General features: G+C 34.8%; 1 protein-coding gene and 1 long non-coding RNA gene across 15 annotated transcripts in view; both read right to left on the bottom strand.

The window, feature by feature from the left end:
• Nucleotides 1-11,364: 11,364 nt before the first annotated feature.
• LOC141676951 (uncharacterized) lies at nucleotides 11,365-14,955 on the bottom strand. 7 transcript variants are annotated; one of them, XR_012557252.1, is made up of 7 exons: nucleotides 14,695-14,950; nucleotides 14,533-14,604; nucleotides 14,166-14,342; nucleotides 13,895-14,030; nucleotides 13,631-13,779; nucleotides 13,480-13,532; nucleotides 11,365-13,349 (listed from the first exon to the last, which is right to left on the bottom strand). It is a non-coding gene; the product is annotated as an uncharacterized LOC141676951 (long non-coding RNA). The 7 variants fall into 7 exon arrangements; XR_012557251.1 differs by having other exon boundaries at nucleotides 11,365-12,972; nucleotides 13,053-13,349; nucleotides 13,895-14,342; XR_012557250.1 differs by having other exon boundaries at nucleotides 13,631-13,789; nucleotides 13,895-14,342; nucleotides 14,695-14,955.
• Nucleotides 14,956-16,655: 1,700 nt separating this feature from the next.
• The window catches only part of LOC141678418 (uncharacterized), a 30,707-nt gene continuing 27,259 nt past the window's right edge, over nucleotides 16,656-20,103 (bottom strand). For 6 of the 8 annotated variants that reach the window (XR_012557745.1, XR_012557749.1, XR_012557747.1 and 3 more), the window contains 5 exons: nucleotides 19,695-19,778; nucleotides 18,854-18,971; nucleotides 17,873-17,943; nucleotides 17,659-17,769; nucleotides 16,656-16,862 (listed from right to left, as the gene is read on the bottom strand). Coding sequence is in view for 1 of the 8 variants with exons in the window: in XM_074484732.1 (XP_074340833.1) it covers nucleotides 18,873-18,971; nucleotides 19,695-19,778 (183 nt within the window). In the remaining 7 variants the exon portion in view is untranslated. The remainder of the gene's footprint in view (nucleotides 16,863-17,658; nucleotides 17,770-17,872; nucleotides 17,944-18,853; nucleotides 18,972-19,694; nucleotides 19,779-20,103) is intronic. The other 2 variants (XR_012557746.1, XM_074484732.1) reach the window with 2 other exon arrangements.

Raw genomic sequence — 20,103 nt, forward strand, 5'->3', positions numbered from 1 at the left:
GCTCCAAAATCCTTATATATCATGTATGATTGATTTAATAACCATAGCCCTACCAGTCAAGGACCAGAGCAAGTTGGCCCAGGAATTAAGTCTTCAAGTGATTTTAGGAATGAGAGGGATGCAATCGTTAATACAACGCAGAGATGAGATCAAAGGGACACCCAAAAGACAAAGAGGTAACTCCCCTCTCGGGAAAGAATCAGTGTCATCGAACCAATTAATAAGATCGTGCTCGCAGTTGCAAAAGTAGCTTGTGCTTTTATGCACACTAGGATTGAGACCACTCCAAGCAGAAAAGGTAGACAAACTATCCATGATATGCATGACAGAGTCCCTAGAACCGTGGGCAAACAAAAGCACATCTTCAGTATAAAAAAGATGGGAAATATTAAGCTCTTTGCATCTCCAATGGTGTTTGAAACCTGGAGGGGTTTTAGACAAGAAACAACATAGAATGTTTATGCACAAAGCAAATAAATATGGAGGCACAGGGTCTCCTTGACGAATACCAGTGGCTCCCTTAAAATAACCATGAATCACTTAGTTATACTAATAACGTAACTATTAGTTATTTTAATTTTGAAGGTTTATTTATAATAAAAATTAAGATAAACACATTATTGCTCATATATATAGTTTATATACACAAATAAATGGAATAAATAAAATAAACTTTACCTCATTATAGTTGAGAGTAACCTATACAAGAGATAAAAATTTTAAGGTACATACATATGTATCATATTGCTAATGTAAATATTTCTTTACAAAACAGAATAATAATAACTCCATAGGATTCCGTTGCTTAAATTTGATGGACATTGTGCCTAAATTTCCTTCCTTTCCTGCGGTTGTTGTCCCCAGTTCTTGTTCTCTTAGGAGCGTCCTCCATTCTTTATGCCACTCCGTCCTAGAACCATAAGATATTTAAAAAAACTAAAAATATTCTATTACTATTCTATGTACTGCTTTACAAAACATGTGTTAGCAGCAGTTTATAAAACTAAATAGAGTTATGGGTTGTAATAACTTATGGGTTATAGTAGTGCTTGTTCCATATTATAACATGTGATCGATTTAGGATTATAGTAGTTGCATACCGGGATCATATTTATTATTTTATTCTATTATGCATATCATAGTATTCTTTATCAGTCAGTGACTCCTAAATCTAGACCCCAGATTTGGAGGATATCGCAATTGTCTATAGTAATTTGCATACTTAAGTGAGGTGTAAGGCCATGTGTTCATATACCCCACTACCGTGTAGAACTGGCATATCAGGACCTAGGAGCATGATATGTCAGATGGGCCCCGTTAAATGTCATGCACACGTAAAAGTAGTCTGGGCCAGTCGGTAAAAAATTTGGCAAAAATGTAAATAACTCCATGGATAATCCAATTAGACATTTTTTCTGATTATAGGCCAATTTTGGCCCTCTTCCAACTGAAATTTCGGTCGGTAAATGCCATATTTCTTGTAGTGACCCACCGATATTGATCAACATATCCTACCTTAAGCAAGATGCACAATCCAAGTAAAATCTATAGTAAATAATATAAATATAAAACTTTGAAGTATAAGAAATATAATTTTTTTTCTCAAACATTTGGGTACCAAATTGATAGTGGTAAGTTTGATAAAAAGATACAACTCACCTTTGTAAAACATATGCGACCTTATACAAGATATACAATTCAAGTGAAATCTTTATTAAATTACAAAAATAATAAAAACTTGCAAGAGGAGAGGCCACAATCTGCCTTGGAAGTTCAAGCAAAAGACCAACAGGAAGTGATGATGAGAAAGTTGTACATCTGCCTAGAACGCAGTTGTGACTTTCACCATCCTACAAGAGCTCTTGGAGATTTGATTGGTATGAAGAAGCACTTCTCTCAAAAACACCAAAAGAAAAAAATTTGTGCATTAGGCCTTAAAAGCTCACAACAAGATTTGTGGTACAAAGGAGTATAAATATGATTGTGGAAAAATCTTCACTAGGTGATGATTCTACCACAAATCTCTCTTTATATCGTGTATATTAATTATTTGTTATATTAATCACATTTCTGTTTCCATAGATTTCATGTTTCCATAAAAATTTTAAGGTACATACATGTGTATCCTTATGTATCCTATTACTACTCTACATACTACTTTACAAAACAGAATAATATTTTATTCCTTGAATTTGATGGCCACTGTTTTCTTAGGTTGTGTTTGGTTGGGGTGAATGGAATGGAATGGATATAATTAAAGGAATTAAATGGGAGTTGGAGGGAAAATATGAAAAAAATAATTAGATGAACAAAATTGTTATGATAAAAATTGTGAAGAAAATGGGGTTAATAAGGAATGGAGTATTCCATCTCAAATTGAGGGTATTTAATTATAATGTAGATGGTTAGGAATGAAAAGAGTGAAAGAATGAAAAATTTAGAAAATTTGATCATTGTTCACTTAAAATCTCATTTCATTCCATTCCATTTCATTCACCCCAACCAAACAAAACATTAGGAGAGTCCTCCATTCCGTCTGCCACTCCGTCCTAGGATCAAGCTTTATGTATGGACTACACACACACTTGATCTTTGGAGTAAAAGGAGTAGTAAGGAAGACAAGAGTTATACCTCCTAGATGATAACACCAACAGAAGAATGGGGATGGCAAATCGTGGGATTAGAAACAGTCCCATTGGCAGAAATTACGCGGATTCCTCTGGGTCTGTTTTAAACAACTTAGGGACGTAATCTATCGTATTACATCCTGAACAAAACATTCAGATATTTCAATATAATTAAATAAAAAGCAATATAAAAGAATAAAAGGAGAATTAGTGTGGACACCACTCCTCTGCCTCTCTGCCTTAGCAACCCTTTTGATGTAACATGAACAATCCCTGATAAAAATATAAATATTTGAAACAAAAAAATAATTAAAGTTTAGAATTGACAACCGTTAAAAAATCAAATCAAAATCTAATCGGTTAGAAACTAGTTGTACCTTTAGCACATGGACTATAATGTCGTCTCCAGATCCGCTCTCCTCATCATTTTCAAAGCTCAATTGATTGGCAATTTACTAAATTATGAAGTTCTTGAATATGGTACGGTGGCAGCGGCGATCTAGGGTTTATGGGGGTATGTGCAACACCCCCGAACTTATATAGGCAGCTCGTAAAATATGAGAAATTTCCTCCAAATTTATTTTTCTTGATTTTCATTGATTTTCTATTTTTTTCTATTTGTTTGTTATTTATCTTCACTCATATTTTTTTAATGTTTAAAAAGAATTCCCTTGTTTGTTTTAGTTGCATCATAAAAATCGAACAAAGTTCTGTTTGGTTCATTATTTTATTTATTTATATAGAAACACAATTCAAATGATAAATTTTGAATATGAATCATTTCTTGATGTAACAAGTGCAATTGTAATTGTTAAAAGTCAACAAGAATAATTCAAATTTTAAATTTTATAACTAATTTAAATTCTAATTTTTTGTGAAAAATGCAATTTTAAGAAATTAAATTAAACATTTTACATGAGTTAAAAATAAATAATAGAATTCAATTTTTCAAAAACAAAATATGTAATTTATTAGAAAAGTTGCTTAGTGTAAATACACAAACACACACATATATATATGGAATAAAATTATTCATAATTGTGCAATTAAAATCACATTAATTAGACTTAATATGGCCCGTAAGAGAAGCCCATTAGATAATGGATGAAACCTTAAATATTTGTTAATTTTGTAATTAATAAATATTGGGAAAATCAACTATTAAATAATATCTTATTGAGTGTATAATTCTCTAGAGTTTGGCCTCCAAGAAACCTATAGGGACAAGGAATCAACTTCATGCATTCTAGGACTTTAAAGTCCAATTAAAGTCTGATACTTGTTCATCAAGTCTCCTAACCCAAATCTAATTCAGGATTACCCATGCCTATATAAGGGGTCTCACCCCACGGATAAGAACTACGGATAAGATTTCACCTTACACACCTACTCTCAAGGGATGGCGAATCCTATCATTCCGAAATCTGGATCTCAGCCAATCCCAACCTATGACGAATCCTTAAAACTCGACTCTGACCGCTCCTTTGGTGGTACAATCTAGGGGATTTGAGATGTTAATTGTTGTGCACCATAGGCCAATAAAACCCACATATGAAATGCCATTATACTTTAAGATTGGAGGAAGTACAATGCCCCTACTGCCTCAACCGCAACCATGAAATGACCCTAATTTTATTAGAGGTCTGCCACCAATTAATAATAAACGAGATATCCCTAGACCCTATGCAACTAAAGAGAGCAGAGTATCTACTGATGAGGATGCTCATCACAGGAGGAAACTTAGGGACAAAGAGCCCGTTGGAGGTAGGCACCCCGAGCCCGTTGAAGGTAGGTACCCGAAGCTTCAGGAAAGTCAAGGGATGGCAGCCCATACTTTTGAGGAAGGGATACATGCTTATGAATTAGAAATCCTAAGGCTTAAGAGAAAATATGAAGAATAGTCAGGCTAAGCAGCTATAATAGCCCGCACTTCCGGACTTTTAAAATCAAACAAAATCTGAAATAAAACTGAAAAATTCTATTACAAAGGTACTATTACGAATGCGCAGCTAACGGAAGTCTAAAAGTCAATCTACTCTAAATCTAAGGTCCTCGAACTCCAATGCTATCCAACTTAAACTCTTAAGAGAAAACTGAAATTGTAAGTAATGAGCTATACAGCCCAACAAGAGAACAATCAATCCAACTAGTAGGCCAAGTAACACACACATATAACAAAATACGATAATCTATTCGATACGAAATGCGAAATAAACACTTTCCATTCATATTCTTATTCTTATTCGATACATGCGATACACATAGCACATAAACAACAATAATTCAAAATCCATAATCCATAATCCATGTCATGACCACTAAAACCCGGTTATAACGGTCGTAAATTTTCAGAAAATTCCGTCACTACAATCCAGTGACTGTGGTCCTAAGTTCTTATTCAATATTTTCACAAACCATGGCATAAATCAGAGATCCAAAATTATCTTTGGCATAAAATCCTTTGTCTTAACCTACAAGTTATCCATATTAGATACTGATCCAAATTTTAAACTCATTACTCTAATTTAATTTTAAATCCTAATCCTTATTTAATTTAATTCTTTTTATTCTATTCTTCTATTATTAATCTATTTCTAAAAATTATGGGATAATACAGCAGCCACCTTAAATAATCGAGTTAGACGAACTAGAGGAACTACTCAAGTAGAAAAATGTTGAATGTCCCTCGAGGAAACACGTTTGAATTGCTCCCCCTCGGAGACCCTGATGATCCAGCCCTGCCTTTTACAGTGGAGATCAAGTATACCGATATCACAAGAAAGTTCAAGATGCCCACCATAAAAGCCTATGATGGGACCGGGGATAAGGAAAATCATGTCATAACTTTCTCTAATGCACTGATGTTGTAACCCGTAAATGATGTAATAAAATGTCGGGCTTTTTCTCAAACCTTATCAAGGATGGCCCAAAGATAGTATAACTGTTTTCCCCTGAATTTGATCAAATCTTTTGTGATGCTCAAGTGATTTTTTAGGAGAGAGGAGAGGAGAAGAGATGGGAAGAGAAGAGAAATAGTAGAATAAAATAAATCAGTCGTGTGCTCCCGAGTTTGTGTAAAAAAGGAGAGAAAGTAACCATGAAAAAAAGATATTGTGAGAGGATCTTTCCAAATCTTCACATTTTTTGGGGGAAATTATAGGAAATGTTCTCTGCGGATCATTTCTCTTCTCTCGGTAAAAAACTCGGGAGTACGTCTAGGAAGGAAAATTTTAAAATTGTTTCTTCTCTTCTCTTCTCTCCATTTTCAAACTCCGGAGTACAGCGTTAGAGAATTAAATCAATTTTTCATCAAACAATTCATTAGCAAGAAGGTGCATAAGAAAAGTTCGGCTTCCCTTATGAGCATTGTGAAAGGAGCAAAGGAATTCTTTAGGGACTACTTGAATCATTTCATAAAGGAGGCCTTGAAAGTCCCTGATCTTGACAATAAGATGGCCATGATTATTTTGCAATAAAGGACCAAGGATAAGTTCCTTAAAATGTCTCTTGCAAAATTTTACCAGAGAACTCGCTACAACTCCAAAGTAGAGCAGGAAAGTATTTCCAAGTTGAGGAAAGTATGAACAAGACATTGGTAAATAACGAGCCCACTGGTGAAAAGAAGCGTAACACAGACCACGAATATAACGCAAAGGACAAGTATCTTCAGGTTAACAAATAATCGGATTCATCACCAAAGAAGGGAGGACCCGAGTAAGAGTTCACTGAATATGCTAGATTCAATGCTCCTAGGAGTCAGATCTTGATGGAAATTGAAAGGGATAGAGATGTTCGCTGGCCAAAGCCTTTGAATGATGATCCTTCCAAGTTGGATACAAGAAACAATTATCGATTTGAAAGAGTTCCTTATTCGAAAAGGAAGATTGAGTAAGTCTAATAGAGATGGTGAGTGGGGAGAAAGGAACAGTAATGGGAGAAAAAATTTTGATGAGCGAAGGAGGGATGAAGATGATTAGGGGCGAAACCCCCAACTACGAGGCGCAATGATCAACATGATCTTTGGAAAACCAAATACGGATTACTTTCCTAAAAATTCAATAAAGTCTTATGCTCGAGAGTTCATGCACATAGTTAGGGAAGCCCCGAAAGGGCCGAGACTGGAGTACTAATGGCGTTCGATGAATTTGATTTGGAAGGGGATGAACTTTCCTCATGATGCTCTCTAGTAATAACACATATCATAGGAAATAACCCTGTAAAGAGAGTCCTTGTAGATAATGGAACATTAGTTGATATTTTGCTTATGATATCTTTTTAAGGATGGGATACAACGATTCTCAATTAACCTTGACTGATTTGCCGATCTACGGGATCACTTTATTCAAATGTCCCGTTGAAAGGATAATTAAACTACCTTTGACAACGGGCCAGGAGACAAGGAAAGCTACACAAATATTGACATTGTGGTGATTAAGGCTGGGTCAACGTATAATGCAATAATGTGAAGGACGGGCATACATGCCTTAATGGCAGTCCCCTCATCTTACCATTCAGTGATTAATTTCCAAAAAGGAATGGATTAGGAGAAGAAATGAAAGACCAGAAGATGGAAAAAAGCTGTTATGATGCCTCGCTGAGGGCAGATGGAGTCGGGGACAGGTTCAGCCCATTGAAGATATGGACATCCGCGAGTATGATGAGAAGCGAGCGAAGCCGACGGAGGATTTGATGCCGATTCTTTTGACTCCCGAAGATTTTGAGAAGATAACTTTCACTCGAGCATCGCTTGAGGAGCCCTCAAAGGGAAGTTAACAAGTTCTTGCAAGAAAGTAGTGATGTATTTGTATGGTTGGTGGCAGATATGCCTAGTATAAATCCTAAGTTGATCACCCATTAGTTGAATGTTGATCCTAATAGAAAGACCGTGAAGCGAAAAAAAAGGAGTTTCGCCCCTGAAAGGCAGGAATCCATCAAGCAAGAAGTTGAGAATCTTTTAGAGGCTGGTTTTATTGAGGAGATACAAATTTTGGAATGGTTGGCAATTACTATAATGGTAAAGAAGGCTAATGAACAGTGGATGAGATGTATTGACTTCACTGACCTGAAGGCTAATAGTAATAGTTATTTTTTTTTATATTTATAAAGTAATATTTATTATACATGGTATCATTTGAAAATCTTCAAGTGTATCATGTGAATTATTGTCGGTTATATTTTCCTTCGAAATAATTACATTATTAAATATACCATATTAAAACTATAATTTTAAAACTTTCTTTTGGAAAAATAAAGAAGGCAAGAAAAATCTAAAATCTATGAGATTTTAAAAATAATAAATCATACTTTAGAAAACACTCCTAGAAATTTAGAAAATATTAAAAAATTATACGTTACTTTAAAACACTAATAAAATTTTAAAAAAAATACTCATATAATTTTAAAAACTAATGTCACCCTATCTAGTTTTGAAACACTCATAGAAATTTAAAAAATAATAGCATACCTTAACATTTATAGAAATTGAAATTTATTCATCTACACCTCCAATGCATATGTGTATTGTTTATATAAATACCACACATTCTCCAGTTACCAATGAACTTCATCTAATTTATCTTTTTTGTCTCCGTTTTCAAGGTTTTTCACGTGATTAATTTGTGTTCTTATGTGCGTTTTATATAATCTTTATCTAGAAATGTATGTCTTATAATTTTCTTAAACAAGGTGTTAATTCTATACATTGTAATATGAGTAAAAGATATATCTGTATATTTTTATTAACCTTCATTTTGTGTGATTGTGTCAAAATTTTCATCATTGTATAGTGCATATGCCCATGTAAGTGGATCTTGAATTAAGTCTTTATTCTGTGAGTAAGAAATAATTTACTCCTAAAATTTTATTTATTTTTATTAATTTATTTGAAAATTTTAATTTGTTAATGTTTGGATTGCTGAGCAGGCCATAATCCAGGTATGATATTGTCCCTTTGGACCGGGTCACTGACTCTTATTTTAATAGAAATATGTCGCTCCGGTGGGACAATTCTTAACAATCACCCCTTTCACACATGACACATGTCGAATCTGTCACCTGACTTTGTGATCTGGCTCTCCTTGTCCAATAGTTGGAATTCCATCCGAAAATATGCCGGCCCCTAGGCCCTATATTATAAAGCTCATCTTCCTTTTCCTTGAGTTCATACTGGGTTAGCCCATCCACCTTTTTCTCGGGCCCATCTGGAAGCTGTTGGTAGTAATTTAAATTTGGCTCCCTTTTGATCATTTGAATAAGTCAGCGGTAGGTGTCCTTGTGTGTAGCTGAGAAATGGGCATAGGATTAGTTTCAATATTTGTAGGATCGTGGAAGTAGTGAAGTAGTTGCAGAAGACTAGTTACTTGTTTTTAGGAGTTGATAACTGTCAGCTAGTTTATATTTCTTTACATGTAATTTCATGAAGCTTAGAGACTGTATTTTGTCAGTTCATTAAAAATTGTCCCAGTTTATTTTATCATTTATTTTATGTATTTATATATCTTGATTCTACATTTGGTATTAGAGCAAGATATCAGAAATACTCACGACAAAGACTAAGAAATGGACACAGGTAAGGAAAAGGCTTGATCGATAAGTTTAACCTATCCAGTGTTAGCAAAGAGTAACTACACATCATAGGCATTGAAGATGAAGGTCTTTCTGCAAGCTCAAGGAGTGTGGACTGCTGTGGAACCAAGTGATGCAAACGCACCGCTGGATGACAAGATTGATAAGGTTTCCTTGGCTATGATTTACCAGGGCATACCTGAGGATATGCTATTGTCAATAGATGAAAAAAAATAGCGAAGGAAGGATGGGAAGCTATCAGATTGATGTGCCAGGGAGCTGATAGGGTGAAAAGGGCCAAAATCCAAACGTTAAAGGCGGAGTTTGAGTCACTTCGTATGGATGATAGTGAACGACTTGAAGACTTTTACATGAAACTGAATGGTCTAGTGTCTACTATTCGAGCTTTGGGAGAACAAATGGGCGAATCGTATGTCATCAAGAAGCTACTTCATGCTGTTCTATCTAGGTTTCTGCAGATTGCTTCTACAATTGAGCAGTTTGGGGACTTGTAATGTATGTCAGTTGAAGAAGCCATTGGGTCGCTACAGGCACACAAGGAGAGATTGAAGAGTAAAACTGAGACTGCAGGAAACAAGTTATTGTTGACAGAGGAGGAATGGATTAAATGCGGAAAGGGTGAAGACAAGCTTTTACTCACTCGAGAGGACTGGTTGAAGAGAAGCAACAAGGAATCTGCAGATGGTCAGTCAAGCTTTAGGGGACGAAGTGGACGGGCATACCAGAATAGGGGAGATGGTGCTGAACGTGATAGAAGTACTGTGAGGTGCTTTAACTGTAACGTGACAAGGCACTATGCTGCAGAGTGTAAACGACCACGAAGAGAGAGGAACCACAGATCAGAAGCAAACTTGGTACAAATCAAGGATGATGAACCGGCGCTATTATTGTCTGAATTGGATGATAACAAAACAAGGATTGTACTGCTAAATGAAGAAAATGTTAAGCCCAAGTTGGAGCCAACCGAGAAAGAAAGAAAGCTTTCACAATTGTGGTATTTAGATAATGGTGCGAGTAACCACATGACGGGAGACGAAACAAAGTTTTTGAAATTAGACGAAGCTGTGACAGGTAAAGTAAAATTTGGAGATGGGTCGACTGTAGACATTAAAGGGAAAGGATCAATCTCGTTTAAGTGCAAAACATGAGAAGTAAAGGTTTTTAATAATGTGTTCTATATTCCAACTTTATGCAGCAATATCTTGAGCCTTGGACAAATGTCAGAACAAGGGAATAAGGTAGTGCTAGAGAGAGAATTCTTATGGGTATATGACTGTGATGGAAGACTGCTAGTGAAGGTTCAGAGATCAGCGAATCATTTGTATAAGATTTTGCTAGAGGTTTCACAGAGTGCTGGAGGTGTCGTGCTAGAGGAATCACAGAGTGTTTGCTTACTCTCGAAGACGGAAGAAAAGTCGTGGCTCTGGCATTCTCGCCTGGGACATGTAAATTTCAATGCATTAAGTCTGATGGAAAGAAATAACATGGCAATAGGGCTGCCAAAGCTAGTGGATCCTAAGGAAGCATGCCAGGGGTGTCTAATGGCCAGCAAACGAGGAACTCTTTTCCATGTCAGTCGAACTATATGTCCAATAAAGCACTTGAGTTGGTTCATGGTGACATATGCGGGTCGATATCACTACCAACGCCATCTCGAAAGAGGTACTTGATGCTTTTAGTAAATGATTTCAGTCGCATCTTGTGGGTTTATTTTTTGTCAACTAAAGATGAAGCTTTTGAGATGTTTAAAAAATTTAAAACACTCGTTGAGAATGGGTCTGAGAAAAGGATCAAGACTTTTCGTACGGACAGAGGGGGTGAATTTTGTTCATCACAATTCACGAGCTATTGTGAAGAGGCTGGAATTCTCAGACACTATACTGCTCCATATTCCCTGCACCAGAATGGCATGGTGGAACGGAGGAACAGAACCGTTGTGGCGATGGCCAGAAGTTTTCTAAAAGAGAAGCAGGTTCCATCAGAGTTTTGGGCTGAGGTTGTACGACATGCTGTATATGTTCTTAATAGATTACCTACACGTGCTCTGTCGGTTTACACACCATATGAAGCATGGTACGGGTCAAAGCCTGATATCAGTAATATCAGGATTTTTGGCAGCTGTGCATATATGAAGATACCAAGCATTCACACAAAAAAATTAGATGATCAGAGCAAGTATGTTGTCTATTTGGGAAGAGAGCCTGGTACAAAAGCCCATCGAGTTTATGATCCAGACGAGAAGAGAGTCTTAGTAAGCAGGGATGTTGTATTTGTGGAGTCTAAGTCGTGGAACTGGAATACCACTACAGAGAATGCACATGAGCAGGCTGAAAAGGCTCATATTCAATTCTCTATTGACGGACTAGATGATGAGGTCACAGGAGAACTATGACAGAAGAAACTCCTATCCAGTCATCAACATCATCTGAAACAAGTGAGGACAGCTATGAGGAATCCAACGCAAGCAGTACATCTAAGAGATTCAGGTCATTAAGTGACATTTATGAAAATACGGAAGAGGTGGAACTTGAAGAAGAACTGCTATTTCTGGCCATTGAGGAACCAACAACATATAACCAAGCTGCAAAAGAGAGAGCTTGGAAGGATGCGATGAGGAGTGAAATAGAAGCTATCGAAAAGAACGACACCTGGAAGCTCGTAGAATTGCCCTCAGGACACAGACCGATTAGTCTGAAATGGGTGTATAAGCTCAAAAGAAATGTGTTGAACGTGGTGAAGTTGTGATCAAGCATGTTCGAACAGGTGACCAGCGTGCAGACGTGTTAACTAAAGCTATGGCTACCGTGAAGTTTGAGAGATTGCGCGGGTTACTGGGTATCAGGAATCTGCAGAACCAAATTTAGATTAAGGGGGTGTTTGTTGGTAGTAATTTAAATTTGGCTCCCTTTTGATCATTTGAATAAGTCAGCGGTAGGTGTCCTTGTGTGTAGCTGAGAAATGGTCATAGGATTAGTTTCGGTATTTGTAGGATCGTGGAAGTAGTGAAGTAGTTGCAGGAGACTAGTTGTTTTTAGGAGTTGATAACTGTCAGCTAGTTTATATTTCTTTACATGTAATTTAATGAAGCTTAGAGACTGTATTTTGTCAGTTCATTAAAAATTGTCCCAGTTTATTTTATCATTTGTTTTGTGTATTTATATATCTTGATTCTACAGAAGCTCAGTTTGATATTATTCTAGATAGTTATAACGTACTACTTGTTGGGTTTGCTAAGCCCCATGTCATAACTTCACATTAGTATGATATTGTTCGTTCTGACCCAAACCAGCACATATTTATTTTTGGGTTAGACTAATGAGAGAGTGATTATGTGCATGTGATTTTAGCATGTATTCTTCGTATATGATACTTCTAAGTTTTGAGGAAATTTAAATTTTACCATGTATCTGTACTATTTTTTTAATAACCCTTACCTTCCTCTCTTAAGATTGTTTTGTGTTTCCTCTCTACTTTGTTTAATGGCATGAAAACATATATTAATATTTTGCAGCAGAACTTTGGACATTTTTCTCCAGGAACTTGAAAGATGTCTAACAATAAGAGCAAATCAAATTTCCTGGTCTATTAATTCTTACGTTCCAAACTACCTATCCCTCTTTCCAGAACTTTTTCAACCACTTGACGGGGATGTGGAAAATCAGGCGCTTCAGTCACCGGCAGTAGTACTACCGGAAAATTATGGTGGACAAAATGCTAGACACCAGCCAACCAGAACGGTAAGTACTGTTATGATCATCTCCTGTTGGTTTCAGATTCATATACCAAACATGTTCTGAAGGTAAAAATATAAATTTCTTTAACTTTGGTGGTACCTCCTACCAAACATGGAGCAATAATCAAGCAGGATGGATGCTCCCCCGGCCAACATCAAACAATCATCCATTCGGAAGCCAGACTTTCCCAGTAACAACATCAAACATTCAACCTGCAGAAAGGTCGACTGACTCCAGGCATACTTGATAACTCCTTCATGTCAATACCGACATACCTTTCTGCGTCTAGTCTTCACCATAACTCCTGAGCCAGATGCTGGATAGGAGCAGGGTCCAGAGGGTCTCCTAGAACTATAGCCCATGGTAAAGATGGCCTTCATCGTATTCCAATGACACGGAGCTACTGCCACACCAAAACTGACAAGGTTAGTCAAAATTTAAATAATCACAATATATTCGGAATGTGTTATATATTCAGATTTAAAATGGAAGGACATCTAAATGAGTGTGATCTTTAATATCAGGGTGCATACTTGAATTCGCCGATCTCCTTAGGACGCACATGCAGCTCATTGTTAGCAATAGTCTACAGAATAAGCAAGTTATTAGACCTACAGACTTTATGCTTAAGGTAAATAACAAAAAATACAAACATTTTTCAAATGAGATGAACATGTTCCAGACCTTGACATCCTTTGTTTTATTGAATCTTTATTCTTCTTCTTCTCCTTAGACTTGTCATGTCTCCGCTGACAATGTGCTTTTTAGAATCAAGAGCAAGTTCTGCCAAAATGCTTCTCTAACAGCATCAGATTTCTCTATAGCATACTTTTCTGCTAGATCCTCCAAGTGTTCGTGAATATAGTTATATTAGTACAGATAATCAGTTAGAACATAAGTTGATACAAACCCGAGAAAATCATGCATATAACACGAGTCATTACACACCTGGATGAATAATTTCAGGAGAGGTACTAATATCAATCGATAATCATCGATCGTGATCAGATGCAGCCTCAAGCTGGACTTCTAGATTATGCATCTCAGCAACACTTTGCAAAAGCTTCTCTTCAGTTTTTTTAAACTACAATACTGAGGAAGTGAGATACGGAGGAACTACTGTAGTAGTACTAAGAACAAACAAACTAAGAACAAATAAATGTACACATGATTGTACTTCAAACTTGAAATACACACTAAAACCTCCACATACACGTACAACTTAAAAAACCTGATCATGATCCTAAATATGCTCATTAATTCGAAGTATCTGTGCTTTCTCATCATCTAACAAACCTCCACACAGATCCAATTCTCCGTCTTCGTCATCATTCTCAATATTAACATCATCTCCATGAATAGACTGCCCATCATATGGAGAATGCGTAAGTTTATCCTGATTATCCACTTGTATCAGTATTAAAACAAATCGAATATGATAAAAACAAGTATAACATAACAGTCTTAAAAAACAAAATAACAAAACATATATAACATATCAAATTCATAACAAAACCAATGGATACATACACATATATCCAAAAAACCCAATCGAATATCAAAACCCAACTGAAATTAGTACATACCTTAACCAAAGCTTTAACGCCCAATAAAATATGAGAAAAAGCCCTAACCCCTAATTTTAAAGCCCTAGTTACCTGAAATTTCACCATGAAACATATGTTAATCGGGGAAAATATGTATATATGTTTAAATCCGAACAAATCTGTAAACATTTACCGGCTAACCTAAGAAAAAGGACTAAATCCCCAATTTGAAGCCCTCCAAACGTGCAAGATAAATCAAAAAGTTAGTAACGAACTTTAAATTAGATCCATATATATGTGTATTCAAATACCAAATATGTAATTTCTTCTCCAATTCATCTTTTGAGTGTCAAGAAATAGTGTTTCATAAAGGTGAGACCAGACAGCATTTGAGAGAGAGAGAGAGTTTGTGTATATTTGTCTGAGCGTGTTTTTTACGAGTCGAGATATATTTTCATTTAGGAGGGTAAAATAGCGCCTATTTTTTTACCTAGTAAAGTGTGTATATATTTTAAAATTTTCATATTTGATATTTTTATTTTACTTATTAAATTAATATTTATTAAAGAATGAACTAACAAAGTGTGTTTTATATTTATGTAAATAAAATTTAGTATTTATTAAATATTTTTTACTACATTGTTGATTCATTAATAATCGAGAATATAATTTTAATACAAGTTTTATGAAAATGTCTTCATTATAAATATATAAAAAATAAAATAGTAACTAATGTAACACAGGTGCTGGTGTTACATGTTGTGTAACACTAATATTTCTGTGCAACACTCGATTTATAGCTATTGTAACACTAATCGACAGGTGTTACAATACGACAACGCTGCTTGTAACACTTGCATTATAGTAGCGCACTTATGGCGTAGTGCATATTGGTTCGTTATACTCTGTTGAAAATGAGGATCAAACCAATGGACACGTGACAGTCATATGGTTATAATTTAATTACTTCCACAAATATATAATGTTCAATACAAAATTGACACACACATATATATATATATATATATATATCTATATATATATATGTATATATCTTTAAACTAAATTTCAGGGAATCATTTAATGATATTAATTGCTAAACCGCACTAATATTAGAAATATTGCTTTTGTGTTATGTTCAAAATTTATATAATCCGACTTTAGATCTCCCGAAAGGCATGCTGAAGCAACGATTTCTAATTACTCTGCTTGTACGAATCCTTTTTTAGATCCTATGTACCAAATATATGCAGCAAATACAGACATTTTTTCAGCAGGATTTGTATAAATTATGCATATAAATAGCCGGAACATTGCCTTTTTTTGTAGTAATAGTATTAATACAACGAGGGACACGTTAAGGATTTATCTTTTCCAGCAATGAGTTTGGTGATCTTCAATTTCTGTTGTTTATAATCAAATTATATAATTTTATATGCATTTAGTTTGGTAAATAAACAATTAAAAAGAATTTACTTATTGATGCGGCTATTCATGATAAATTAAGATGGTCGTCTCTTATAGGGTATTTACACTGATCCATCACTACGCCATAAGGGGGCTATTGTAATGCCTAAATGGTGTTACAATAGGCCCCAAAAGCGTTAGAATAGGTCTATTGGAACACCAGGGGGCGTTCCATATACGAGCATTACAATAGACACCCTAATATAACACTTCACTGATCTATTATAATAGAGAGGAAAACATTACAATAGGCACCTACTATTACACTAACATGCCCAAATATAAAGTAAAATGAGTGATACAATAGCTTGATCAAGAATGCATAAGTTCGACCACTGGTGCCACGTGGTCTCACGTGGACCCCACCTGTGGGTCCCATATTTCCTATTATAACAGTAGATTTTATCAATTGTAATACCATTTTCTAGTTAGGCAACATTGGAATATGTGTATTGTAACAATCTTTTTATCTATTGTAACACTAATAATATATGTAGTGTAACATTATATGTAGACAAATATTATACCAGAACAAGCAAATGTAACAGTTATTAAAAACATTTTTGAAATATATGGTCTATTTTGAGAATAATCCATAATCAACAAAAACATCAAAGTTGCATACTTGAGTCTCAGCTGTGCAAACCAAACAACTACATAACAATAAATTCTACAAACCATCCCCAACGCAACGACGACCAAAGTACTATAACATAACATCCAAGCTATACAAAAACTACTCTTCAACTATTCTTAGATATAAAATTATACAAAATAACCATGTAGAGAATCACTTTTTATCCTTCCATACTTTCTCTGCCAAAGCATGATATTGAATAGAAGCAACCACAGTGACAAAGACATTATCGTGTAAAGATGTTGACAGATGAAGCCAACGTAATCTGATATACAAGTGGGAAGAAAATTAAAAAAATGTGAGGTCAATTAAGATTATGATCAGAACATATAAAAAAACATGAAACATTCAAACGGATGCAAGCAATTGAATAAACACAACAATATTCAGAATTGCCAAATATTTACTGAATGGAGCAAGGAAAATGTACACAACACACTTGAATAAAAAGGCAAGAAAAATTGGATATACCATGGCAAATACCATGGTATATCCACTGTGTAACTGACTTTTATTATTCTTATTAGAATGCGCATGTGAACCACATACATTACTGTTTTAAAAAAATTTCATTTATATGCCGCTCCATCGCTCAATGTCTTTGCAATGGATCCTTCAGAAAAATCAATGATTAAATGTGATAGTCAGACATGTACCCTGCAACTACTAACTAAAACTAACTCTAAGCTGAGTCGGTGATGCATGTCAAGTTCCTTTTTTACTTGAATATGTCCATTATACAAAACAGGGCTCCTCATGACAGAGTAAAGATAAATAGTCACAATTGCTATAGATGCAATGTATATGTGAATATTGCTTCATTCATAAATATAGCACATTGCTTATTTCCTAGTGAGCACAATTTGTTATGGCTTATGACCAGGTAAGTTGGTAGACTAGAGATATAATAACTATGTACCTGATTATAATTGAAAAAAGTGTAATAGTCTCTTTATATTGCTGGATGTGTATTGAACCAGAGATATAATATATTGCTCATTTCCTAGCGAGCTACTATTGACCGGGTAAATTCATAGACTAGAGTTATAATAATTGTGTACCTCATTAAACTTGAAAAGAAAAGGGGGAGAATCTCTCTCGATTGTTGCTGGAAGACGTTGAACATACTTTGCAATCGGCTAATCTTGTGTAATGTATGCTTCTGGCACAATCTTTTTGTACGGAGTTTCAGATAAAAATGGTTATAAAACAATAAATAACTATTCTCCAGAAATAGCATGAACCGACAATTCAAAAATACATAACCCATTATACCTTTAAAAAAAATTAAAGTTCCCTCTTAAAGCCTTCTTTATACTGGTGACTGAATACATAACCCATTATACCTTTCAAAAAAATTAAAGGATGTTTCAATTTTGGGTATTTGCACAGGTCTAAGTTTTCATAATAACTCTCACAAAACTAGCATGGGTTTTCAAGATCATACTTATTATTTTTTTGAGTAAATAGCATATAAAGAACCTAGCTATGACATTTCTTTTCTAAAAAATACTCATAATATGTTGCCCAAAATAAAATGCATTGACCACAGTAATGGTCCAAAAGTAAAGATTGACGAGAAAAAGTAAGGTCATTGTGGAAAAGGAACAAACTACCCAAGGAATAGAAAGAAATAAAAAAAGTACTCCGGTGTCCCCTTTTAGTGGTCCCTTAAGATATATGTTTGTATATATTATTACTTTGATATTTATGTCAAATAGAAGTATAAATTTTGTAATTTAGTTTAATAGAAAAATTATGTTTTAATTATAAATATAATTTTGTTAACACCTTAAAATAGGTGCCAAGAAGTCAAATGACTACCAAAAGGGGACAAAGGTATTATAATATTAGAACAGACAACCAATTTCAGAAAGAAAAGAGAACACTAATTCACACATGCATTTGTATGTAAATAAGTGTGGTAGATGTGCATATAAATATCATAAAACCCATTGAAGTAAAATCGAATTGTTCAAGTTGGCGGAATCAAAATTGATTCCAATTGTTCAAGTTGGTATATCCTGTAAAATACGTAAACTATATATTTTTTTAAATATACTAACACTCTTGAAAGATGGAAACAAGTTGAATAATCATATGACTATCAAAAGAAAACCAATGTAGGTTAATATTGATTTTTAAATTAAAGTTTAATATGCAGAGATCAAGCACAGCTACAAATGTAGATGCTATATATACATACCACTATGCCAGTGAATTTCAATGTTAAAATTAATCATGGAAATTACTTACGGGACTTAGTCTGCAGAGTTCACAGTAAAAGGTCTCGGGAACAACTGGTTCTACATATTTTTTCCAGAACAATGACGCAATTTTTTTGCTGCCCCACATTGCATCGTGAGTCCTCACACTGCATAAAAGATAAACAGCATCAAAAAATCTTTCATTTCCATAGTAGAAAAAAGAGAGCGTTCACATCAGATGGGCAGATCTGCCTAGTAGCACAGTGGACAATATAACCCTATAAAGGGATATAAAACGAGTTATTAACCAAAGCATCATCACGTCCAAAACATTCCCATACTTTTTAATTCATGGTTGGCAAGCTTCCGGTGGCTAACAAAACCATAAGAATTATTTCAGGTATTATTTAAATGAGTCGGGTAGTTTTACATGGATGGATTGCTTCATGTACAGGCTTAAATGCAGTGACAAGTCAAAGATACAAGATAGAGGTCTGTTGTAAATGGATTTAGATTTGACCATAGAAAACTAGGTGACTGAATGTAAATAAAATAAAAGGTAAACAAGTCATTTCGCACTTCTCAGCAGAAAGTTAAAATGTAGCAGTTCACAAAGAAATAAAAGCAGCACAATAGAAAAGATACATGTATCTTCATACCACCCAAGCAGGCAAGTAGGTCTGGTAACTCTGGAAATACTCTGACTAATTGAAACCAGTAACTGCAAATTCAAGATGAATATTTTAACAGCTAGTACAGATTACCATGTATTATGGTCCTTATCAAGGTCCATATTCAAGATATCTTCAGTTATTTCTTCCAATTTTAGCTCTGCCCGTTCTTAATTGAAACTAGTGCAGAACAATCTAAGTGCAGAATAATTATTATACCTTTTCTCCCGTAAAACCAATTTGGGCTCCTCCAAGTATAACCCTAGTGCCTTCTTTGGTACTTATATCTGACTCATCGAGCTCCTGCAATTCAAATAATCAGTAGACATTACACAACTAATGACAAAATTGGTAAATAAATTAATCAAAACTATCTACATAGCACACTGAAAACCCTAATTTTAACATTCAACTTAATTTTGTTAACAGGAGAAAATTCTTTGAAGATTAGTGTGTTAGTGTTAGCTGGATTAGCTACCAGGAGCACTTGCACAAAATATAAATTGAAGATGCCTTGACAGAAGTAAAGTTTTCGTGTCATTAACCAATGCAAGAACTTGAAATTGGCACCCAGCTTCATATTTTTTTTGAAGTAAGTTGAGAAAAGAACCATTCTGACTTCAAGAAA

This window comes from Apium graveolens, chromosome 8 (genome assembly GCF_009905375.1).
Source record: "Apium graveolens cultivar Ventura chromosome 8, ASM990537v1, whole genome shotgun sequence".
Classification (NCBI taxonomy): domain Eukaryota; kingdom Viridiplantae; phylum Streptophyta; class Magnoliopsida; order Apiales; family Apiaceae; genus Apium; species Apium graveolens.